We start from the raw sequence: 17,821 nt of genomic DNA, 5'->3' as shown, positions 1-17,821 counted from the left end.
GCCCAGTGGGCTCAGCAGGCCAATTAAGGGCCGCCCGGCAACAGGTGACGTCACAGACTGAAATTTCATCTGTCAAGAGTTCCTGACAGATGAAATATCAGTGTCTCACAGCTGTTTGAAGCTGTGAAACACTGACACTCTGAGTTCTAAGCTGAGTCATTCTGCACAGACTCAGTTAGAACGGTCACCGGCACTCAAAGCTGAAGGCTGTCACTTTTGACAGATCGCAGCCGTTCAGCTTTCAGTTCCGGCTGAGTGATGCGCTCCCGACGGCTACAGGAAGAAAGGCTGTTAAGGTAAGTACAGGTAAGTAAAAGTTCTTTACACACTTTAGACACACCAAACACACTTACCTTTGCACTCATGCACTTATCACTCACCTGAGCGCCGACATCGCGACCCCTCCAACTCCTTCAACCCGACGGCCCACCTGCTCTACCTGGTGTGGTTTGGAGCCGTCAGGAAACCCACACAAAGCCCCTCAAAATAGGGATTAGGCTATAGCAAAATACTGCAGATGTTGGAAATCCGAAATAACAACAGAAAATGCTGGAAAAACTCAGCAAGTCAGGCAACATCCGTGGAGAGAAATTTGAGTTGACGTTTCGGGTTTGACCCTTCTTCAAAACTGGAGAGAAAAGGAACTAGATCGAAGGCAGGGCTGCGATCGGACAAAAGAATAAAAGAACCAAAAGAAGTAAAAGAGCCCTTCCCCTTCGCCTGGCACCTTCCCGTGCAAGCGGAGGAGATGTAACACCTGCCCCTATACCTCCCCCCTCCCCACTGTCCAGGGCCCCAAACACCCCTTCCAGGTGAAACAGCGATTTACTTGTACTTCTCGCAATCTAGTATACTGTATTCGCTGCTCACGATGCGGTCTCCTCTACATTGGGGAGACCAAACGCAGATTGGGTGACCGCTTTGCGGAACACCTCCGTTCAGTCCGTAAGGGTGACCCCGAGCTTCCGGTCGCCTGTCATTTCAATTCACCGCTCCATTCCCACTCGGACCTCACCGTCCTTGGCCTCTTGTACTGTTCCACGGAAGCTCAACGTAAACTCGAGGAACAGCACCTCATCTTCCGATTAGGCAGTCTGCAGCCTTCCGGTCTCAACATCGAGTTCAACAATTTCAGATCATAACCTCGGCCCCTATTTCATTTTCACTTATATTTTTCCACTCCTTTCCTTTCCCCACCCCCCCCTTTCCTTTTGTTTCTCTCTCACACCTGGCAGCTATCTTTTGCCCTGCCAGTACACTTTACACCTAATCACAGCCTATTACCATCTCGTCTAGCTTCTAATCTCTTTTACTTCTTTTGGTTCTTTTATTCTTTTGTCCGATCGCAGCCCTGCCTTCGATCTAGTTCCTTTTCTCTCCAGTTTTGAAGAAGGGTCAAACCCGAAACGTCAACTCAAATTTCTCTCCACGGATGTTGCCTGACTTGCTGAGTTTTTCCAGCATTTTCTGTTGTTATTAGGGATTAGGCTAATTGGCACGAATCCCTTCCCGCCTGGTTTCAGCGGGTCCCAGTGCGGGGCGGGTACCCGCCGCCCCTGAAACTTACGTGGGGCGGGGTTTTGGGCGGGATGGTGATGGGACCCCCAAATTCGGGATTTCCCCCCCTATACACCTGAAACCCCGCCTGACGGCTCCCCGAAAATCTAGCCCACTGTTCCTTTCCACAGTCCCCACCCCCGCCGAGACTACCATCACACATTAATTCACAAAAAACATGCCTGTGATGTTTTCAGCTCTTTTATTGCTATTTATAACATGATTTAATGTTCCCTGGATGGCGATTTGCTTTATATGTGGAAGCAAAGCCTATTACAGGAAACTTAGTTTATCCGGAGGTTGTATGTCCGGAAACCTCGATCTACTGGCAGAAATCAGGAGCCGTTTTTAGGTTTTTTTTCTTCTCTTCTCCTGGCTTTTTTTTCAACAAAGTCTGTAAAGTCTCTCTGAAGCTGTTGCTAAGCTACAGAGACGCTTCTAAGGTACGGGCCGACTGTTTAGAAGCTGTTGCTAAGCAACAGTGTTTGTTGTCAGATACGGAGATGAAAACCTCCGTATGCTTCAACATTAACGCTGGTATGTCCGGCAGTTTTGATAGATCGGCAACAGCTTGGTCCCGTCGGTGCCGGATATAACAAAGTTTCCTGTAAATGTTATTGATCAGGAAACGGTTCAAACTAAACCTGATTATTACTAATACAAAAGCAAAATACTGCGGATGCTGGAAATCTGAAATAAAAACAGAGAATGCTGGAAATACTCAGCAGGTCAGGCAGCATCTGTGGAGAGAGAAACAGAGTTAACGTTTCAGGTCAATGACCTTTTGTCAGAACTGGAAAAAGCTGGAGATCAAATAGGTTTTTAAGCAAGTGCAGGAGCAGGAAAAGAGGGGAGGGGAGGAAAGAACAAAAGGGAAGGTCTGTGATAGAATGGAAGGCAAGAGAGATTAAGAGATGGTGCAAGGCAAAAGGAGATGGTAATGGGACAAGTTAAGAAACAAAAGATGGCTCTAGATGGAGTGTAAATGGCACTGGCAGAATGAATGACAGCTGCCATGTGGGAGCGAGAAAAAAATTAAAATAAATAAATAAATAAATTAAAATAAATGAAAAAAAGATAGGAGCAGAGGTTATGGTCTGAAATTGTTGAACTCTATGTTGAGTCCAGAAGGTAGTAAAGTGCCTAATCGAAAGATGAGGTGCTGTTCCTCAAGCTTACACTGAGCTTCATTGGAACAGTGCAAGAGGCCGAGGACAGAGAGGTCTGAGTGGGAGTGGAGCGGAGAATTAAAGTGACAGGCAACCGGAAGCTCGGGGTCACCCTTACGGACTGAACAGAGGTGTTCCGCAAAGCAGTCACCCAATTTGTGTTTGGTCTCCCACAATGCATAGTGAACAGCAAATACAGTATACTAAATTGCAAAAAATACAAGTAAATCGATGTTTCACCTGGAAGGAGTGTTTGGGGCCCTGGACAATGGGAAGGGTGGAGGTAAACGGGCATGTGTTGCATCTTCTGCGCTTGCACGGGAAGGTGCCGGGTGAAGGGGGTGATAGAGGAGTGGATCAGGGTGTTTCAGAATGCTGAAAGGGGAGGTGAGGGGAAGATGTGTTTGGTGGTGGGATCACACTGGAGGTGGCAGAAATGGCGGAGGATGATCCGTTGAATGTGGAGGCTGGTGGGGTGAAAGGTGGGGACAAGGGGAACCCTATCGTGGTTCCGGTGGGAGAGGAAGGGGCGAGAGTAGAAGTGCGGGAAATAGAACAGACACAGTCAAGGGCCGTGTCGACCACAGTAGAGGGAAATCCTCTGTTGAGGAAAAAGGAAGACATGTCAGAAGCACTGGTATGGAAGGTAGCATCATCAGAGCAGATGCGGCGGAGACGGAGAAACTGGGAGAATGGAATAGTTTCCTTACAGGAGGCGGGGTGGGAGGAGGTGTAGTCCAGGTAGTTGTGGGAGTCGGTGGGCTTGTAGTGAATGTTTGTCAATAGCCTATCCCCAGAGATGGAGACGGAGAAGTCGAGGAAGGGAAGACTCAGAGATGGACCATGTGAAGGTGAGGGAAGGGTGGAAATTGGAAGCAAAGTGAATGAAATTACCTAGTTCAGGGCGAGAGCAGGAAACGGCACCGATACAGTCATCAATGTACCGGAAAAAGGTGAGGGAGGGGACCTGAGTAGGACTAGAACAAAGAATGTTCCACATATCCCACGAAAAGGCAGGCATAGCTGGGACCCATGCGGGTTCCCATAGCAACACCTTTACTTTGGAGGAAGTGAGTGGAGTCAAAGGAGAAGTTGTTCAATGTGAGAACAAGTTCAGCCAGGCGGAGGAGGGTGGTGGTGGATGGGGACTGGTCGGGCCTCTGTTCAAGGAAGAAGCGGAGCGCCCTCAGACCATCCTGGTGGGTGATGGAGATGTAGAGGGATTGGACGTCCATAGTGAAAAGGAGGCGGTTGGGGCCGGGAAACTGGAAACTGTTAAAATGGCGGAGGACGTCGGAAGAACCGCGGATGTAGGTGGGAGGAGACTGGACAAGGGGAGAAAAGAGAGAGTCGAGATTTTTTTTTCTCTCTCCCACATGGCAGCTGTCTTTCATTCTGCCATTTACACTTCATCTAGAGCCATCTTTTGATTCTTAACTTGTCCCATTACCATCTCCTTTTGCCTTGCACCATCTCTTAATGTCTCTTAATCTCTCCTGCCTTCCATCCTATCACAGGCCTTCCTTTTTGTTCTTTCCTCCCCTCCCCCCTTTCCCTGCCCCTGCATTTGCTTAAAAACCTGTTACATCTCCAACTTTTTCCAGTTCTGACGAAGGGTCATCGACCTGAAAGGTTAACTCTGTTTCTCTCTCCACAGATGCTGCCTGACCTGCCGAGTATTTCCAGCATTTTCTGTTTTTATTTCTGATTATTCCTAATCTTCACTGCTCCTAGCTTGAAGTCTGGACTCCACACCTTACAAAGGTTTATTGTAAAATTCCTACAAAGTTCACAGCAAACCCTTGTGATGAGCTAGCCTCACGATATTCCTTATAACTCAACTTCCCTCAGTCTAATACACCTCACAACTGTCACTTCTTCTTTCAGTACCAAGGCAAACCAAATGTCAGTATCTAAGTTGGATAACAACTGTCACTGAAACTGTGACTCACAGAAGCACCTGGTAGAATCGGGATTTTCCATTTGCAGTTTAGGCACACGCCCAGCGAATGAATAATACAATAAAGTGATGGAAAGTGGCCTATAACTTGCAGAATCTAGCAATGAACTTGAAGATTTAGACTGTTATTCCTATGTGAGGGGCTGGTGATTGAGCATAGCTAGATTTTCATCTTCTGGTGGGGTTTTTTTTTTGCACTGATCAGTGCTGCAGAAGAGGTGCCCATCCAAAGTGCCTGATAGAAAATCGGAGCAATGCCCCGACACTCTGATGAGGGTAGGTGCCCACCCAGAGTGTCCGATGGAAAGTCGGAGCAGCCACTCCGATAGGGGGAGCCGGCGGTCTCTAATGGGCTGAAGTCAAAAAGATTTGTTCCGTTTTTCCCAAAGCTGAAGTTTATAGTGTCACTTTCATACTGGCAATATAACGTAGGAGACCACTGTAGGGTGGGAAGAGGCTCGTGTGGAGCATAAACACTGGCATAGATCAGTTGGGCCGAATGGTCCGAGTCTGTGCTGTTCTTCGGCAGCACCTCCCAAACCCGCGACCTCTACCACCTAGAAGGACAAGGGCAGCAGGCACATGGGAACACCACCATCTCCAAGTTCTCCTCCAAGTCACACACCATCCTGACTTGGAAATATATCGCCGTTCCTTCATCGTCGCCGGGTCAAAATCCTGGAACTCCGTCCCTAACAGCACTGTGGGAGCACCTTCACCACACGGACTGCAGCGGTTCAAGAAGGCGGCTCACCACCACCTTCTCAAGGGCAATTAGGGATGGGCAATAAATGCTGGTCTTGCCAGCGACGCCCACATCCCAGGAACGAATTTTTTAAAAAACACTTGATGTACTAATGCTCTGAGATGTGAGTCCCTCTCTAGGAGGCCATCATGTGAGTTTACAACAATGCAATACGACTACAGCCGGAAATGCCTTTGTCTATCTGTAACAGAAGTGTGATTCCTTACCAGCTTCACTGATGCCAAGAACAGCCAATTCTTCCAGCAGGAGATCAAGAAAGGGCTCCGATCGAGGGTACAGTGCATAGCGATCAATTGCTAAGTGGAACTTTAGCCAGTTAGAAGTCAGGTAAACCCGGGAGCTGTAACGCCCGCCTGTTAAGCTCTCTGCTCGTGCTCTTTTCCTTTGTGTAGAACATAGAAAAGAAAACACATTAATTAATGAACGGCTTGGTGACACAGCTCTTAGGACAGGGGCCTAAAGCTGCATAAAATTAAAAGCAAGCCCTTGTGTGACTTTTTTTGGTTTTTTATTTTAAACACTGGTTGTACTTTGCCACGTAAACAAACCTGCATCAGAGATCAGCAATTGAGAATTGGAGAATAACAGGATCAAAATGGACTGTAATCAGAAAAACACCAGCAACCCAGAGGTGTACACCAGTTTCTAGCTGAAAAGCATTATTAATATTGGTAGAAAGGTATTGGCCTGGAAATTCAGTATTGCCACGTTTGGGGCGCTACAGTCGAGCGTGCGCTAAATTTAGCGCCCGGCGCAACTTAGCGCCACCTTCAGCGAAATTGAGTTGCTTTGCCCCAAGAGGTTCTTGCTGCACTAAAGCAGGCGCTGCACGACTATCCTAAGGCGCTAAGCCGGAGAGGCGAGGCACTACCACTGAGGGCGGGCGCAGCGCAGGTGCGGACAGTTAGTGATTGCAGGCAGACATGCTGGCGCTGGTCACCTCTTAAAGGGGGAAGGTCGATTTGGCTTGCAACCACGCCCTGCACATTGGAGCCCCGATTCTCGGCCTGGACAGACCTGCTGCGACATCGTTACGCCTACGACCATGGAGAGGGCCAGGGAGCGAGTGCAGCGCTTCAGTGAGTGGGCCCTGAAGGTTCTGGTTGGCGCAGTGGAGCGCAGGCGACCTATCCTCTTTCCGGACAGTGGCAGGAGGCCGCTGCCCAACAAATATCAAAAAGCTTGGAGGGAGGTGGCACACAGAGTGACCTCCAGCAGCATGGTACCTAGGACCCCAACGCAATGCAAGAAGAAGTTCAACGACCTCACTCAGGTTGTCAGGGTGAGTATCCTTTCCAGTATCCTCTTCATCCCTGCATGTGCACCTCACTTTATGGCCAAAGGGTCCTGAATGCCCCAATGCCCAGCCCTCATCCAAAACCTATGGGCCTCTCATGAAAATCACATGCCCATTCACCACTTTACACACTAAGGGATATTCGACCATGGGAGGCAGTGCAGACAAGATCAGGGCTTGACACTGTACTCAGAGCCCGTCCATTCTCTTGCAGGGCAAGCTGGCCCACAATAGGAGGCAGCAGCAACGGACCGGGGGAGGCCGTCCTGAACTTAAAGACCTCAGCGATCTGGAGCAGCGAGTGGAACGGATTATGGCAGGCCAGCTGATTAGCCCCATCGCCACTGGAGATGCCGACCCCGTTCTGGACAGCAATGGTAAGGTCATCACCTTTTTGACCTCTCTCTTTCCACTTGTGCCTCACACCAGCATCCTTTGTCACTATCGAACCAATACAGTGCATTGCAGCACTCATGCCTCCCTCGCTGCCGCCCTGTCCTCACGCTAAAGCAACTCTTCTACCTCCCTGCTTTCAGATGCTGATTCGCGAGGTGAGGAGGCGGGCCCTCAAGCTGCCACTGTGAGTGAATCGGAAGGCGAGGAGGAGGAAGAGGAAGCCGGAACATCAGTGCCACCCTCAGCCGAGGCAGCCCATGGCCATAATGGGGACACGTCTTCCCTGGAGGGGAGCAGGGGGGAAGGGTCTGAGGAGGGTGAAGCTCCGGGGCCCAGCGGGCTGCAGCAACGCGTGGGGGGGGGGGGGGGTGGTGGTAAGGGAAGCTCGGCGGCCTTCTCCCCAGAGGGAGAGAGTGTGGCCTCCAGTCCTGCTACAGTGAGCGCAGAGGAAGTGCGGCTCCTTGCTGAAATGGGCGCCCAGGCTGAGCGCAGGCACACTGAGCTCATGGCTGCAGTGGCAAGGATGCCTGACTCCATAGAGTCACATAAGAACATAAGAAGTAGGAGCAGGAGTAGGCCATACGGCCCCTCGGGCCTGCTCTGCCATTCAATAGGATCATGGCTGATCCGAATCTAGACTCACGTCCACTTCCCTGCCCTCTCCCCGTAACCCCTAATTCCCTTATCTGCTAGGAAACTGTCTATCTCCATTTTAAATTTATTTAATGTTGCAGCTTCCACAGCTCTCTGGGGTAGCAAATTCCATAGATTTACTACCCTCTGAGTGAAGAAGTTTCTCCTCATCTCAGTTTTGAAAGGGCAGCCCCTTATTCTTAGATTATGCCCCCTAGTTCTAGTCTCACCCATCAGTGGAAACATCCTCCCCGCATCCACCCGATCAAGCCCCCTCACAATCTTATATGTTTCGATAAGATCGCCTCTCATTCTTCTGAACTCCAATAAGTAGAGTCCCAACCTACTCAACCTTTCCTCATACGTCAACCCCCTAATCTCCGGAATCAACCGAGTGAACCTTCTCTGAACCGCCTCGAGAGCAAGTATATCTTTTCTTAAATATGGAAACCAAAACTGCATGCAGTATTCCAGGTGTGGCCTCACCAATACCCTGTATAACTGCAGCAAGACTTCCCTGTTTTTATACTCCATCCCCCTTGCAATAAAAGCCAAGATTCCATTGGCGCCTTCCTGATCACCTGCTGCACCTGCATACTAACTTTTTGTGTTTCATGCACCAGGACCCCCAGATCCCTTTGTACTGTAGCACTTTGCAGTTTCTCTCCATTTAGATAATAACTTGCTCTTTGATTTTTTCTGCCAAAGTGCATAACCTCACACTTTTCAACATTATATTGCATCTGCCAAATCTCTGCCCACTCACTTAGCCTGTCTATGTCCTTTTGCAGGTTTTTATGTCATCCTCACTCATTGCTTTCCCTCCCATCTTTGTATCGCTGGCAAGGAGTGTACAGGAATTCGGGGCAGCACAGGCAAGGAGTCTGCAGGACTTCGGTGCAGCACAGGCGGCTTCCAGCCAAGTGCTTAGTCATGCCATGCAGTCACTGGCTGGTCTGATGCAGACACAGATCAGGGCCACCCTCGCACTCGCTGCTGCCACCCTCGCTGGATCGGGCAGGATTCGCCGGGGCCCTCGCCATGCCGCAGCAGGCCAGCAGTCTGTGCTTCAGCAGATTGCTGCGCATGGTTCAGTGCTGCCCCGTGGGAGTGCCAGTGTCTTGTCCGACCAGGGAGTGTCTGTGCTCTGTCAAGTTGGCAGCATTCCTGCTGCCAACACTGTCACTCCTCCACTGCAGCTGCCACCACCCGTAGGACAGACTGCTGCTGCCCAAGCAGAGTTGGAGCAGTCAGCAGCCAGGCCCTCCAGGCCCAGAGCTGGTCCAGGCCGTCCCCCAAGGGCATCTGCCGACTCACTATCTGACCCTCAGCAGCCTTCCCCCAGCCTTGCTGCAGCCACTAGGGTCCCATTGTGGAGGAGCTGCAGGGTGGGAAGGGGCCAATCTCGCAAGCGAGGCAGATCACCCTCGCAGGCCAAAAAGTAGGAGGTGTGGCAAAATGCTGTGTTTTTTTTTGTGAAGGCTGAGGATCATGGTCATTTGTTTAACTCTTTTGTTCATTGTCTCCAGGTTGTGAGAGCCAGTTATGTGTCTGACTTTTTGGGGGGGTTTCTCTGTATTTGTTTGTCATGCGGGAAGGGCACAGAGTTTGTTAAATAAATAATTGTCTTTATTCAGATTGTGCAGGTTTGCTCTTTGAACCATTTGTTGCCTTGACCGGTTCAGGGTTTGTGGAGCAGGTCCATTCATGTTCTTTCAATGGCACAAGCCATTCCCTGAGGGGGGGGGGCCTAGAACCGACTTGCAATAAGCTGCTGACGGACGGCCCTTGCACTTTGTGCCTCCCTCCCGTCTTGGTGCTCCTCCTCCTCCGGTGGTCCTCCAATGTCTGCTGGCAGTGGCTGAGTCCTGAGGATAGCCAGGTTGTGCAGCATGCAGCACACTACAACGAAATGGGAGACTTGCTCAGGCGAGTACTGAAGGGCTCCCCTGGAATGTCCCAGACAGCGGAACTGTTGCTTTAGCACGCCGATTGTGTGCTCAATGATGTTCCTGGCAGCTTGATGGCTGTCATTGTATCGCTCTTCAGCAGGGGTGCTGGGCGCACGGAGCGGGGTCATCAGCCAGGTGCACAAAGGATAGCCCTTGTCCCCGAGAAGCCAGCCTCCTGGGTGAGCCGGGGCTTCGAAAAGGTCTGCCACAGAAGTCTGGCGCAGGATGAAGGCGTCGTGGCTGCTGCCTGGAAAGCAGGCATTGACAACTAGTATCAGCTGCCTGTGGTCACACGCCAACTGCACGTTCAACGAATGGAGCCCCTTCCGGTTGCGGTAAGCCTCGGCATTCTCTAGAGGTGCCTGCAAAGCCACATGCATGCAGTCAATGGCGTCCTGGACCATGGGGAAGCCCGCTATTCTTGCAAATCCCATTGCGCGCTCCTGCTGCTTGTCCAGGGTCATGGGGTAGGAAATGTACTGACGTCTCCTTTTGAAGAGGGCATTCGTGACTTGGCGGATGCAGCAATGCACCGCAAACTGGGAGACATTGGCAATGTCCCCAGCAGCGGATTGGAAGGAGTCAGTGGCATTGAAGTTGAGAGCCACTGTCACCTTCACTGCCACCGACAGAGACGTCCTGCTCCTCAGCTGAGGCTGCAGATCTCTCTGAAGCAGGTGGCAGATCTCAGTGACCACCTCCCTTCTGAATCGAAGCCTCCGAATGCACTGCTCCTCAGACATGTTGAGGTAGGAGAACTGCTGGCGGTATACCCTGGGAGGGTAAGGCCTCCTGTGCCGACGCCTGTTGGCCCTCCTCCGTCTGGCCATGATTGGCACTCTCTCTCGGCGTCTCTGAGCCCTCTCAATGCAATGGAGAAACCCAACGTTTCCACCCATTGCAGCCCCCATTATATGTGGCCACTCAAGGCTATGGCACTAAGAAATCAATCCAACTGCAAAGCTCTGGGCTGAAGCCAGAAGTACCTGTGCTGAAGCCAGAAGTACCTGTGCAAGCGCTGAGTCAAAGCAGAAAGCGCTCTCCCTTTGTCTCTCTGCAAATCTCTCTCTCTCTCACACACAGGAGTGGTCCAAAATGGCTACCACTAAGAAGGCAGGAAGAGCCCCCTTTAAATAGCGCGCCCCCAGTCCCACAGCGACTGGGAACCGTTCCACTCAACCAGCCGCTGGGAGCGCCAGGCGGAAAGGGGGGCACCACTGAAGTTCCGGTTCGGGGCGCACCAAGGGCGTTGCACCATGAAATGACGTCAGGATCTGCGCGCGCAGCTGAGCGGGCGTTGCGGTTTTGCGCCGCCGCTAAATGTCCACTCAAGTTCACAAGAGGCGCAGATCGTGCCGCGCCCGGGAGCTAGCCGCTTCGCGCCCCACTTATCGCTCTCTTAAGGCGCTAGCGGCTGGCGCTACCAACTGAACTTCTAGGCCATTGTCTTTAAGGTGAAACTGTGACTAAAAGGCAGCAGGGAAAATGAAATAAAAATGAAGGCCTTCACAGGAGGTTTTTGAATTTTACGCCGAGAACTTCTTTGGCACTTTTGGCCCAGGTTTCCCGCAGGCGCAGGGGGGGGGCACCAACACAAATAGTGTTTGCTCCGGAGGTATGCACAAGCCTTGCACTGTTCACTTCAGTCAATGCTGTGATGATGACACTTTCAAAGTCTTCCCGTTCTTTGAACTCACCAATACTGGGCCTGACAATAATAGCCACTTTTCGTCTTGATTCTGCAGCCGTGGAATAACTGAACAAGTTGTTCAGTCATGAACCTGAGCAAGACCTTAACAGAAATTTATGCTAACATTCAGTCATCCGTTCTTGGAGGAATACAAATCCTTAGATTAAGGCCAGACCCAGAGAAATAGCCCCTTTGTGCTTTTTATAGATTTTGAATCCTCTAACGTACGCCTATTTTTTTGTTGTTGCTAAAATCATCAAATACAGTAGAAGAAAATATTTTCCGGTCCCTGGTTCTGAAGTGGTGGCTCTGGAAAGCACTGAGGCTACAGCTCAAAGCCATTGCACTGGGCCAAGCTCACAGGATCACTCAATGTTGGACTCATTATGTATGTACAGATCTCCCTGGCCTGAGTTGGGCCTGCCAGCGTGAGTTCACAGTCAGTGTGGGGAAGAGAATAATACACTGCTGCAATTCTTTAAAGGCTTTTCTCTGCTGCAGAACACAGGGGTTTGGACCTCATGGGCCTCCATTTTAAAAGAAGGATGCTATCTGGGCACCATTTTTTGTTGCCATTAGAGGGGCTGCCAAGCAGCCTGTCGGATCTGACTGCAACTGTGAGGAGTTCACGACCGGCGTCTGTGCAATTGTGCATGACCGCTTAACAGAACTGCAGCCCACGATGGAGCGTGTGCTAACTCCACAGCAGTGCTGCCAGTGACAGAGGACCTAAGCCCAGACAAATTATCTCCTGTGGATGCTCAGACTGCTATTATAGAAGCTTGGATCCGAATGTACAACAGCCTCTTTTCCTGGCCTCAACATGGTGGTTGCTGGATGGAGAAAGCCATTATGCAGGGTTATCACTGCCCATGTAGCTGCTCAGAGGTTGGCACCCATACAGATCAATGGACATGCTGAGGGAGTGCCCAGCAGCAGAGGTATAGATGGACGAGGCACAGATAAGTCTGCTGTATCTCGGGCAATGCCACATTCAGCATATCCAGCCCCCATCACCCGCCACCCCCTCCCCCAAATGACAAAAGATATGTGAGAAAGTGGGCAGGGTCAGATTCAGGGCCATCTCATGACTCGGAATGAGGTGCCACGTACCTCCTTGGCTAACAGCTTCCCACTGACACCCAGAAAACAGCCATGTCACCGCCGATGGGAAAAATAAGTTCAAGATTACTGTCTACATACCAAAAACATACACTATTACCAAGGGCAGAAGATGGTAGTTGAGCTCTAGAAGCCATCCTTGCTGCTCCTTCAGATGGTTGAAGCACAGAGAATTGTCCTAGGATGAAGGCATCATGACTGATGCCACTAGCCATCTGTACATTAATGGGCTGGAACCCTTGTACTTCAAGTCGGACATAGATGGTCTGACTTTGGAAGCCCCAGATCTGAAAGAATTGCTGAGCAGCATGGCGGCAGGTACAGATAGTACACCTTTTTGTCACTGTGCGTTACTGGCAGCCCTGTTCTTGCTCACATTCCCAGACACATTGAGTAACAGGTGAGCACTGAATGGTCTCCATTGTGCTGTGTACTCAGTACGACATTGTTGGCAAATGAGCTGCTTCCAGGGGAAACTCCACTACAAGAGATGCTGCCTCAGCTCCAACACCCAAATTACATGGACGCAAAGAACAAATGGCAGGTTCGATGCAGGAGTCACAAATAATGGTTTGCACCCACTGTTAATTAGCAATTATGTTGATTTTAGTAGTGCTCATTGATGCTTGTGCACTTAAGTGTACAGAACTCCCTTTGTGTGGCCATGGATGGAAGTGTAGAGCAATTCTGAAATGTGCACTCTGGATTTTACTGCTGCCTTTTTAAAAATTCCTGTCTTGACGCCAATTGTAATTTCTAGGCAAAGGTCCCAATTACTAGAAAATGAATGTGAGCATTATTGTCAAGCTACAACAAGCTCGACTACCTTATTGCCAAATAAGTACTGTACTTAAAAGCATGTGAGAACAGGTTATTGCACACCCATATTTATGTAAAGCTCGAATACGTTTCATTATGAACACCTTAAACATAAAATATTGCAGTACATTTGAACAGTATTCCTATATCCTAAAACATGCATCATGTTTAGACAGACAAAAAATTCAGATTCTCATTACTGTACCTATAATGGGAAAGGTTCTAACTGTACTGATGATTATAGGATCTAATTGTGAACAGCGCATGTTTAATATTGATTTGTGAGAAAGACACCCTTCACAATCTCACATGGTAATTTATCATCAGTGATAATTTAACCTGTTAATTGCCAGTGAGTCCTGGTAAATTCCAGGCTCTCTGGGCTGTCCATATCTTTTAAGTTTTCAGCTCACACATCATGATCCTGAAGATACACTTATTATCACAAAGAAAGAACTTGCATTTATATAGCACCTTTCACACACTCAGGATGCCCCAAAGCACTTTACAGCCAATGAAGTACTTCTGAAGTGTGCTCACTGTTGTAATGTAGCAGCAAGCTCCCACAAACAGCAATGTGATAATGACCAGGCCATCTGGGTTTTTTTATTAAGTGTTGGTTGAAGGATAAATATTGGGCCAGATCACCAGGGAGAACTATCCTGTTCTCCTTCGAAATAATGCCATGGGATCTTTTACATACACCCAAGAGGGCAGACGGGGCCTCGGTTTAACACCTCACCTGAAACACAGCACCTCTGACAGTGCAGCACTCCCTCGGTGCTGCACTGAAGTGTCAGCCTAGATTATGTGCTCAAGTCCCTGGAGTGGGACTTAAACCCATAAACCTTCTGACTCAGAGGTGAAAGCAATACCAACTGAGCCACAGCTGACACTACAGTAATTTCCAGCAATAAACTCACTTGATTATCTGCAGATGTTTTACTGTAATATTAACACTATACGATAAACATTTTAAACAAAAATAAAACTTTCAAGCACATTTGTTCACCCTGCCTTTCCTAATCTCAATTCTCACTCTTATTTTTATTAGTTAAGCTTTAACTTTTACTTTTTTTTTACTATTATAACTCATTTTACCTTTGTTATATACGTAATTTTGAAACACTGTATTCATCTTATTTTCTGTCCTTCCACAATCCATTTGGTTGGTGGGAACAAACATTAGACCAATCAGCCTGTGACAAAAGGTTTTTTTTTTCAGCCAATTGAGTGCCAGAACCATGAACAATGTCATGGCTCCTTCATGGACATGACCACGTTAATCTTTGATGTGTTTTAAAGCATCTACACAATGATCTGCTCTTGTAGAATGATTTATCTTGTCTGCAGTGCCAATAACACTATTGTACCAGATTAGGTAGATTAATCTGAGATGCAGAATGAGTTAACCCAAATAATAGAATGTAAGGAAGTAAATTAGTATAATTTGTACCTAAACAAATGTAAGTAAACCACTTGGCTTTTGTTAGTGAGTCTGGCTTAGTTTTTAGTGTTAATAAAAACCCACTAAATTAATGAGTAATACTAAGCTCACCAGAAGGACATGCTTCAAGAAAACAGGATTGGTAAATGTTTACTACACTGAACCAGCTGCCCGATTGCCCGCAGCTCAGGGATGGATCCAATCAGAGTTCCTAGCGGCCAGTCTGGTGCCACTGGAGCAACAGCCTCAAGAACCACTGTCTGATGTACCACTTCACTCTGAAACTGACTTTGTAAGTTTCCTTCCACTGTTTTTTGATTCCAATTAATTACATTCTGTTCCTCCTTTAATTTTGTGATGATGAATCTGCTCATGGTTTTTCTCATGCATGTATAAAATGCAGTTTATTTACTTTCTTTTTTACCGAAGGCTTACCAATTATAGTTTCCTCAATGTCTGTTGTGCTGGAAAGCTACACCATTCTCCAGCAGAGGGAGTTGTATCCAAGTTTCCTGGGTAAGATCATTTGCATATGAAGTGGTGTGAGTTCTGGCATAATTGTGCAATAAAAGCGCTCTTAGGCCTTAGGACACTTCAGTGCAGAAGTGGTGCAGCCTCTGTAAAGATTGCAGTCTTCATTAGAGTCCCTGGGGACAGCAAAGTGAGGCTACACTATATAACAACAGGAAACGCTGGAAAAACTCAGCAGGCCAGGGCAGCATCGGTGGAGAGAGAAACAGAGTCAACGTTTCAGGTCGAAGGCCTTTCGTCAGAACTGGAAAAAAAAGCAGGAAATGGAAAGCAAGTTTGGGGGCTGGGAAAAGGGGGAGGGGATGAAAGGACAAAAGGGAAGGTCAGTGATAGGATAGAAAGCAGGAGAGATTAAGAGACATGGAGAGATATTCAAGGCGAGAGGAGGTGGTGATGGGACAGGTTAAGGAATAAAGGATGGCTCTAGATGGGGTGTGAACTGCGCTGGCAGAATGAAAGACAGCTGAAGGGAGGGAAGAAAAAACAAAAAGTGTGGACAAAAAACATAAGAAAATATATATATGTGATAGGGGCCGAGGTTATGATCTGAAATTGTTGAACTCTATGTTGAGTCCAGAGGGCTGCAGAGTGTTTAATCAAAAGATGAGGTGCTGTTCCGCTTTCGAATTTTTCAATTAAGCACTCTACAGCCCTCTGGACTCAACACAGGGTTCAACAATTTCAGATCATAACCTCGGCCCCTATCACATATATATATTGTTATACTTTTTATCCACACTTTTTGTTTTTTCTTCCCTCCCTTCAGCTGTCCTTCATTCTGCCAGCGCAGTTCACACCCCATCTAGAGCCATCCTTTGTTCCTTAACCTGTCCTATTACCACCTCCTCTCGCCTTGAATATCTCTCAATGTCTCTTAATCTTTCCTGCTTTCTATCCTATCACTGACCTTCCCTTTTGTTCTTTCATCCCCTCCCCCCTTTTCCCAGCCCCTAAAACTTGCTTTCCATTTCCTGCTTTTTTCCAGTTCTGACGAAAGGTCATCGACCTGAAACGTTAACTCTGTTTCTCTCTCCACAGATGCTGCCTGGCCTGCTGAGTTTTTCCAGCATTTCCTGTTGTTATTTTGGATTTCCAGCATCCGCAGTATTTTGCTATCGTATTAGTGTGAGGCTACAGTAATTCTTTCCTGCATGGTATCCACTCAGGGCATCTCCTACCCTCATGCAGAATGCCTTTTGCCAGAGCCATGATCAATCACAGGCCAGCTGTGCCCTCAGGGCACCATGCCAGGGCAGCATCTCACCAAAGGGCAGAGACGTTTTCACAGGAAGACCTGCAAATCCTCCTGGAAGTGGTGGAAGACTCCTGAATTGGCCAGGCAACGAACCATCCCGGAGTGTCAGCCTTGCCACCTGGAGGGAGGCAGTGCTGGAACTCATTGCCAACTTCTTCTGCCACGCTGTCTTATTCTCCTCACCTCCACGCGCTGCTATTCCTCCTGTTCCTCCGCAAGGATGGCTTGGAGAGGGATGACCCTGGGGAATGCCATACCTTCTCCAGAGTTGCTCCGAGTATGCATGTGTGTGTGTGTGTGTGTTGTGGGGAGGGGAGGGCAAAGAATTTGGGGATGTAATGGGACTGTGGCACTGTGGGGGTCAAATACAAATCTCAGTGAGAAAAACAGTGAAAAATAAAGGGTTGACAAAGCACCTGTGAAGGCAGCAACCATCAAGTAAAATCTGAGGACTCTTCAAAGCTCTCAAAATCTTCATTGGTAGCTGAATCAGAGGACTGGGTGGGGGGGGGGGGAAAGAGGGGGGGCAGCTGTGCCTCTTTTATATGAGCGGAACTTTCCCCAAGTGCAATAGTGGTATAAAAGCAGGAAATTCCCAGGCATCTCGCTCCTATGCAAATCAGCCCCTGCGAGGCTTGGGCGAGGGGCATCAAAGATTCCAAAAAGATTGAGGAAACTTGCGTTTAGCGTTTTAACAGCGCACAAAGCACCATAATTCACTAAACACAAGTTTCCTCGATCATTTTGAGCACAATAACGGCGTAATAACAGTGTAAATTTTGACGATAGCGAGGAAATTCAGGGCCATTAATTTTTCACCTTTTTGCCCCAAAACCCTTTTTCCTAATGGAAGCAATTGGTTCCAATTTCATATTAAAAAAAACAATTGGGGTAATTTTGACTTTGTGCACTAGTGTAAAACGGGTCACAGCAAATCGGCAGCCTGCTTAAAGTCAAAATTACCCCCCTTGTCACTAGCTGTCCCTCACAGGGTAAATCTCTTTATTTCTCTGTCTCTCTTTCTCTGTCTTTTCATACCTCTCCTCATGTTCAGTACATTCAGTTTCTGAAATGTCCTGGAACATGTTGTGCTATCACATCCTATTATATCCTTTGGGTCCTGATTTCCATAACTGATATATGGAGAAGCTGGCTTGGGTGTTACAAAATGTTGTATTAATTTGTTATGAAGTGTTGCATAGCATGGAAAATTAAATGATGTGAATA

General features: G+C 48.3%; 1 protein-coding gene across 1 annotated transcript in view; it reads right to left on the bottom strand.

Moving 5' to 3' along the window:
* fam20a (FAM20A golgi associated secretory pathway pseudokinase) overlaps window positions 1-17,821 on the bottom strand; it is a 73,821-nt gene that overhangs the window by 43,158 nt on the left and 12,842 nt on the right. Inside the window, exon 2 of the mRNA XM_085963667.1 lies at window positions 5,659-5,834. Coding sequence (XP_085819793.1) covers window positions 5,659-5,834 — 176 coding nt within the window. The remainder of the gene's footprint in view (window positions 1-5,658; window positions 5,835-17,821) is intronic.

Source organism: Somniosus microcephalus, chromosome 21 (genome assembly GCF_052327205.1).
Source record: "Somniosus microcephalus isolate GS21.2 chromosome 21, FLI_Smic_1.0, whole genome shotgun sequence".
Classification (NCBI taxonomy): domain Eukaryota; kingdom Metazoa; phylum Chordata; class Chondrichthyes; order Squaliformes; family Somniosidae; genus Somniosus; species Somniosus microcephalus.
The sequence above is the reverse complement of the archived record's forward strand: the minus strand, read 5'-3'. Positions and strand labels throughout refer to the sequence as shown.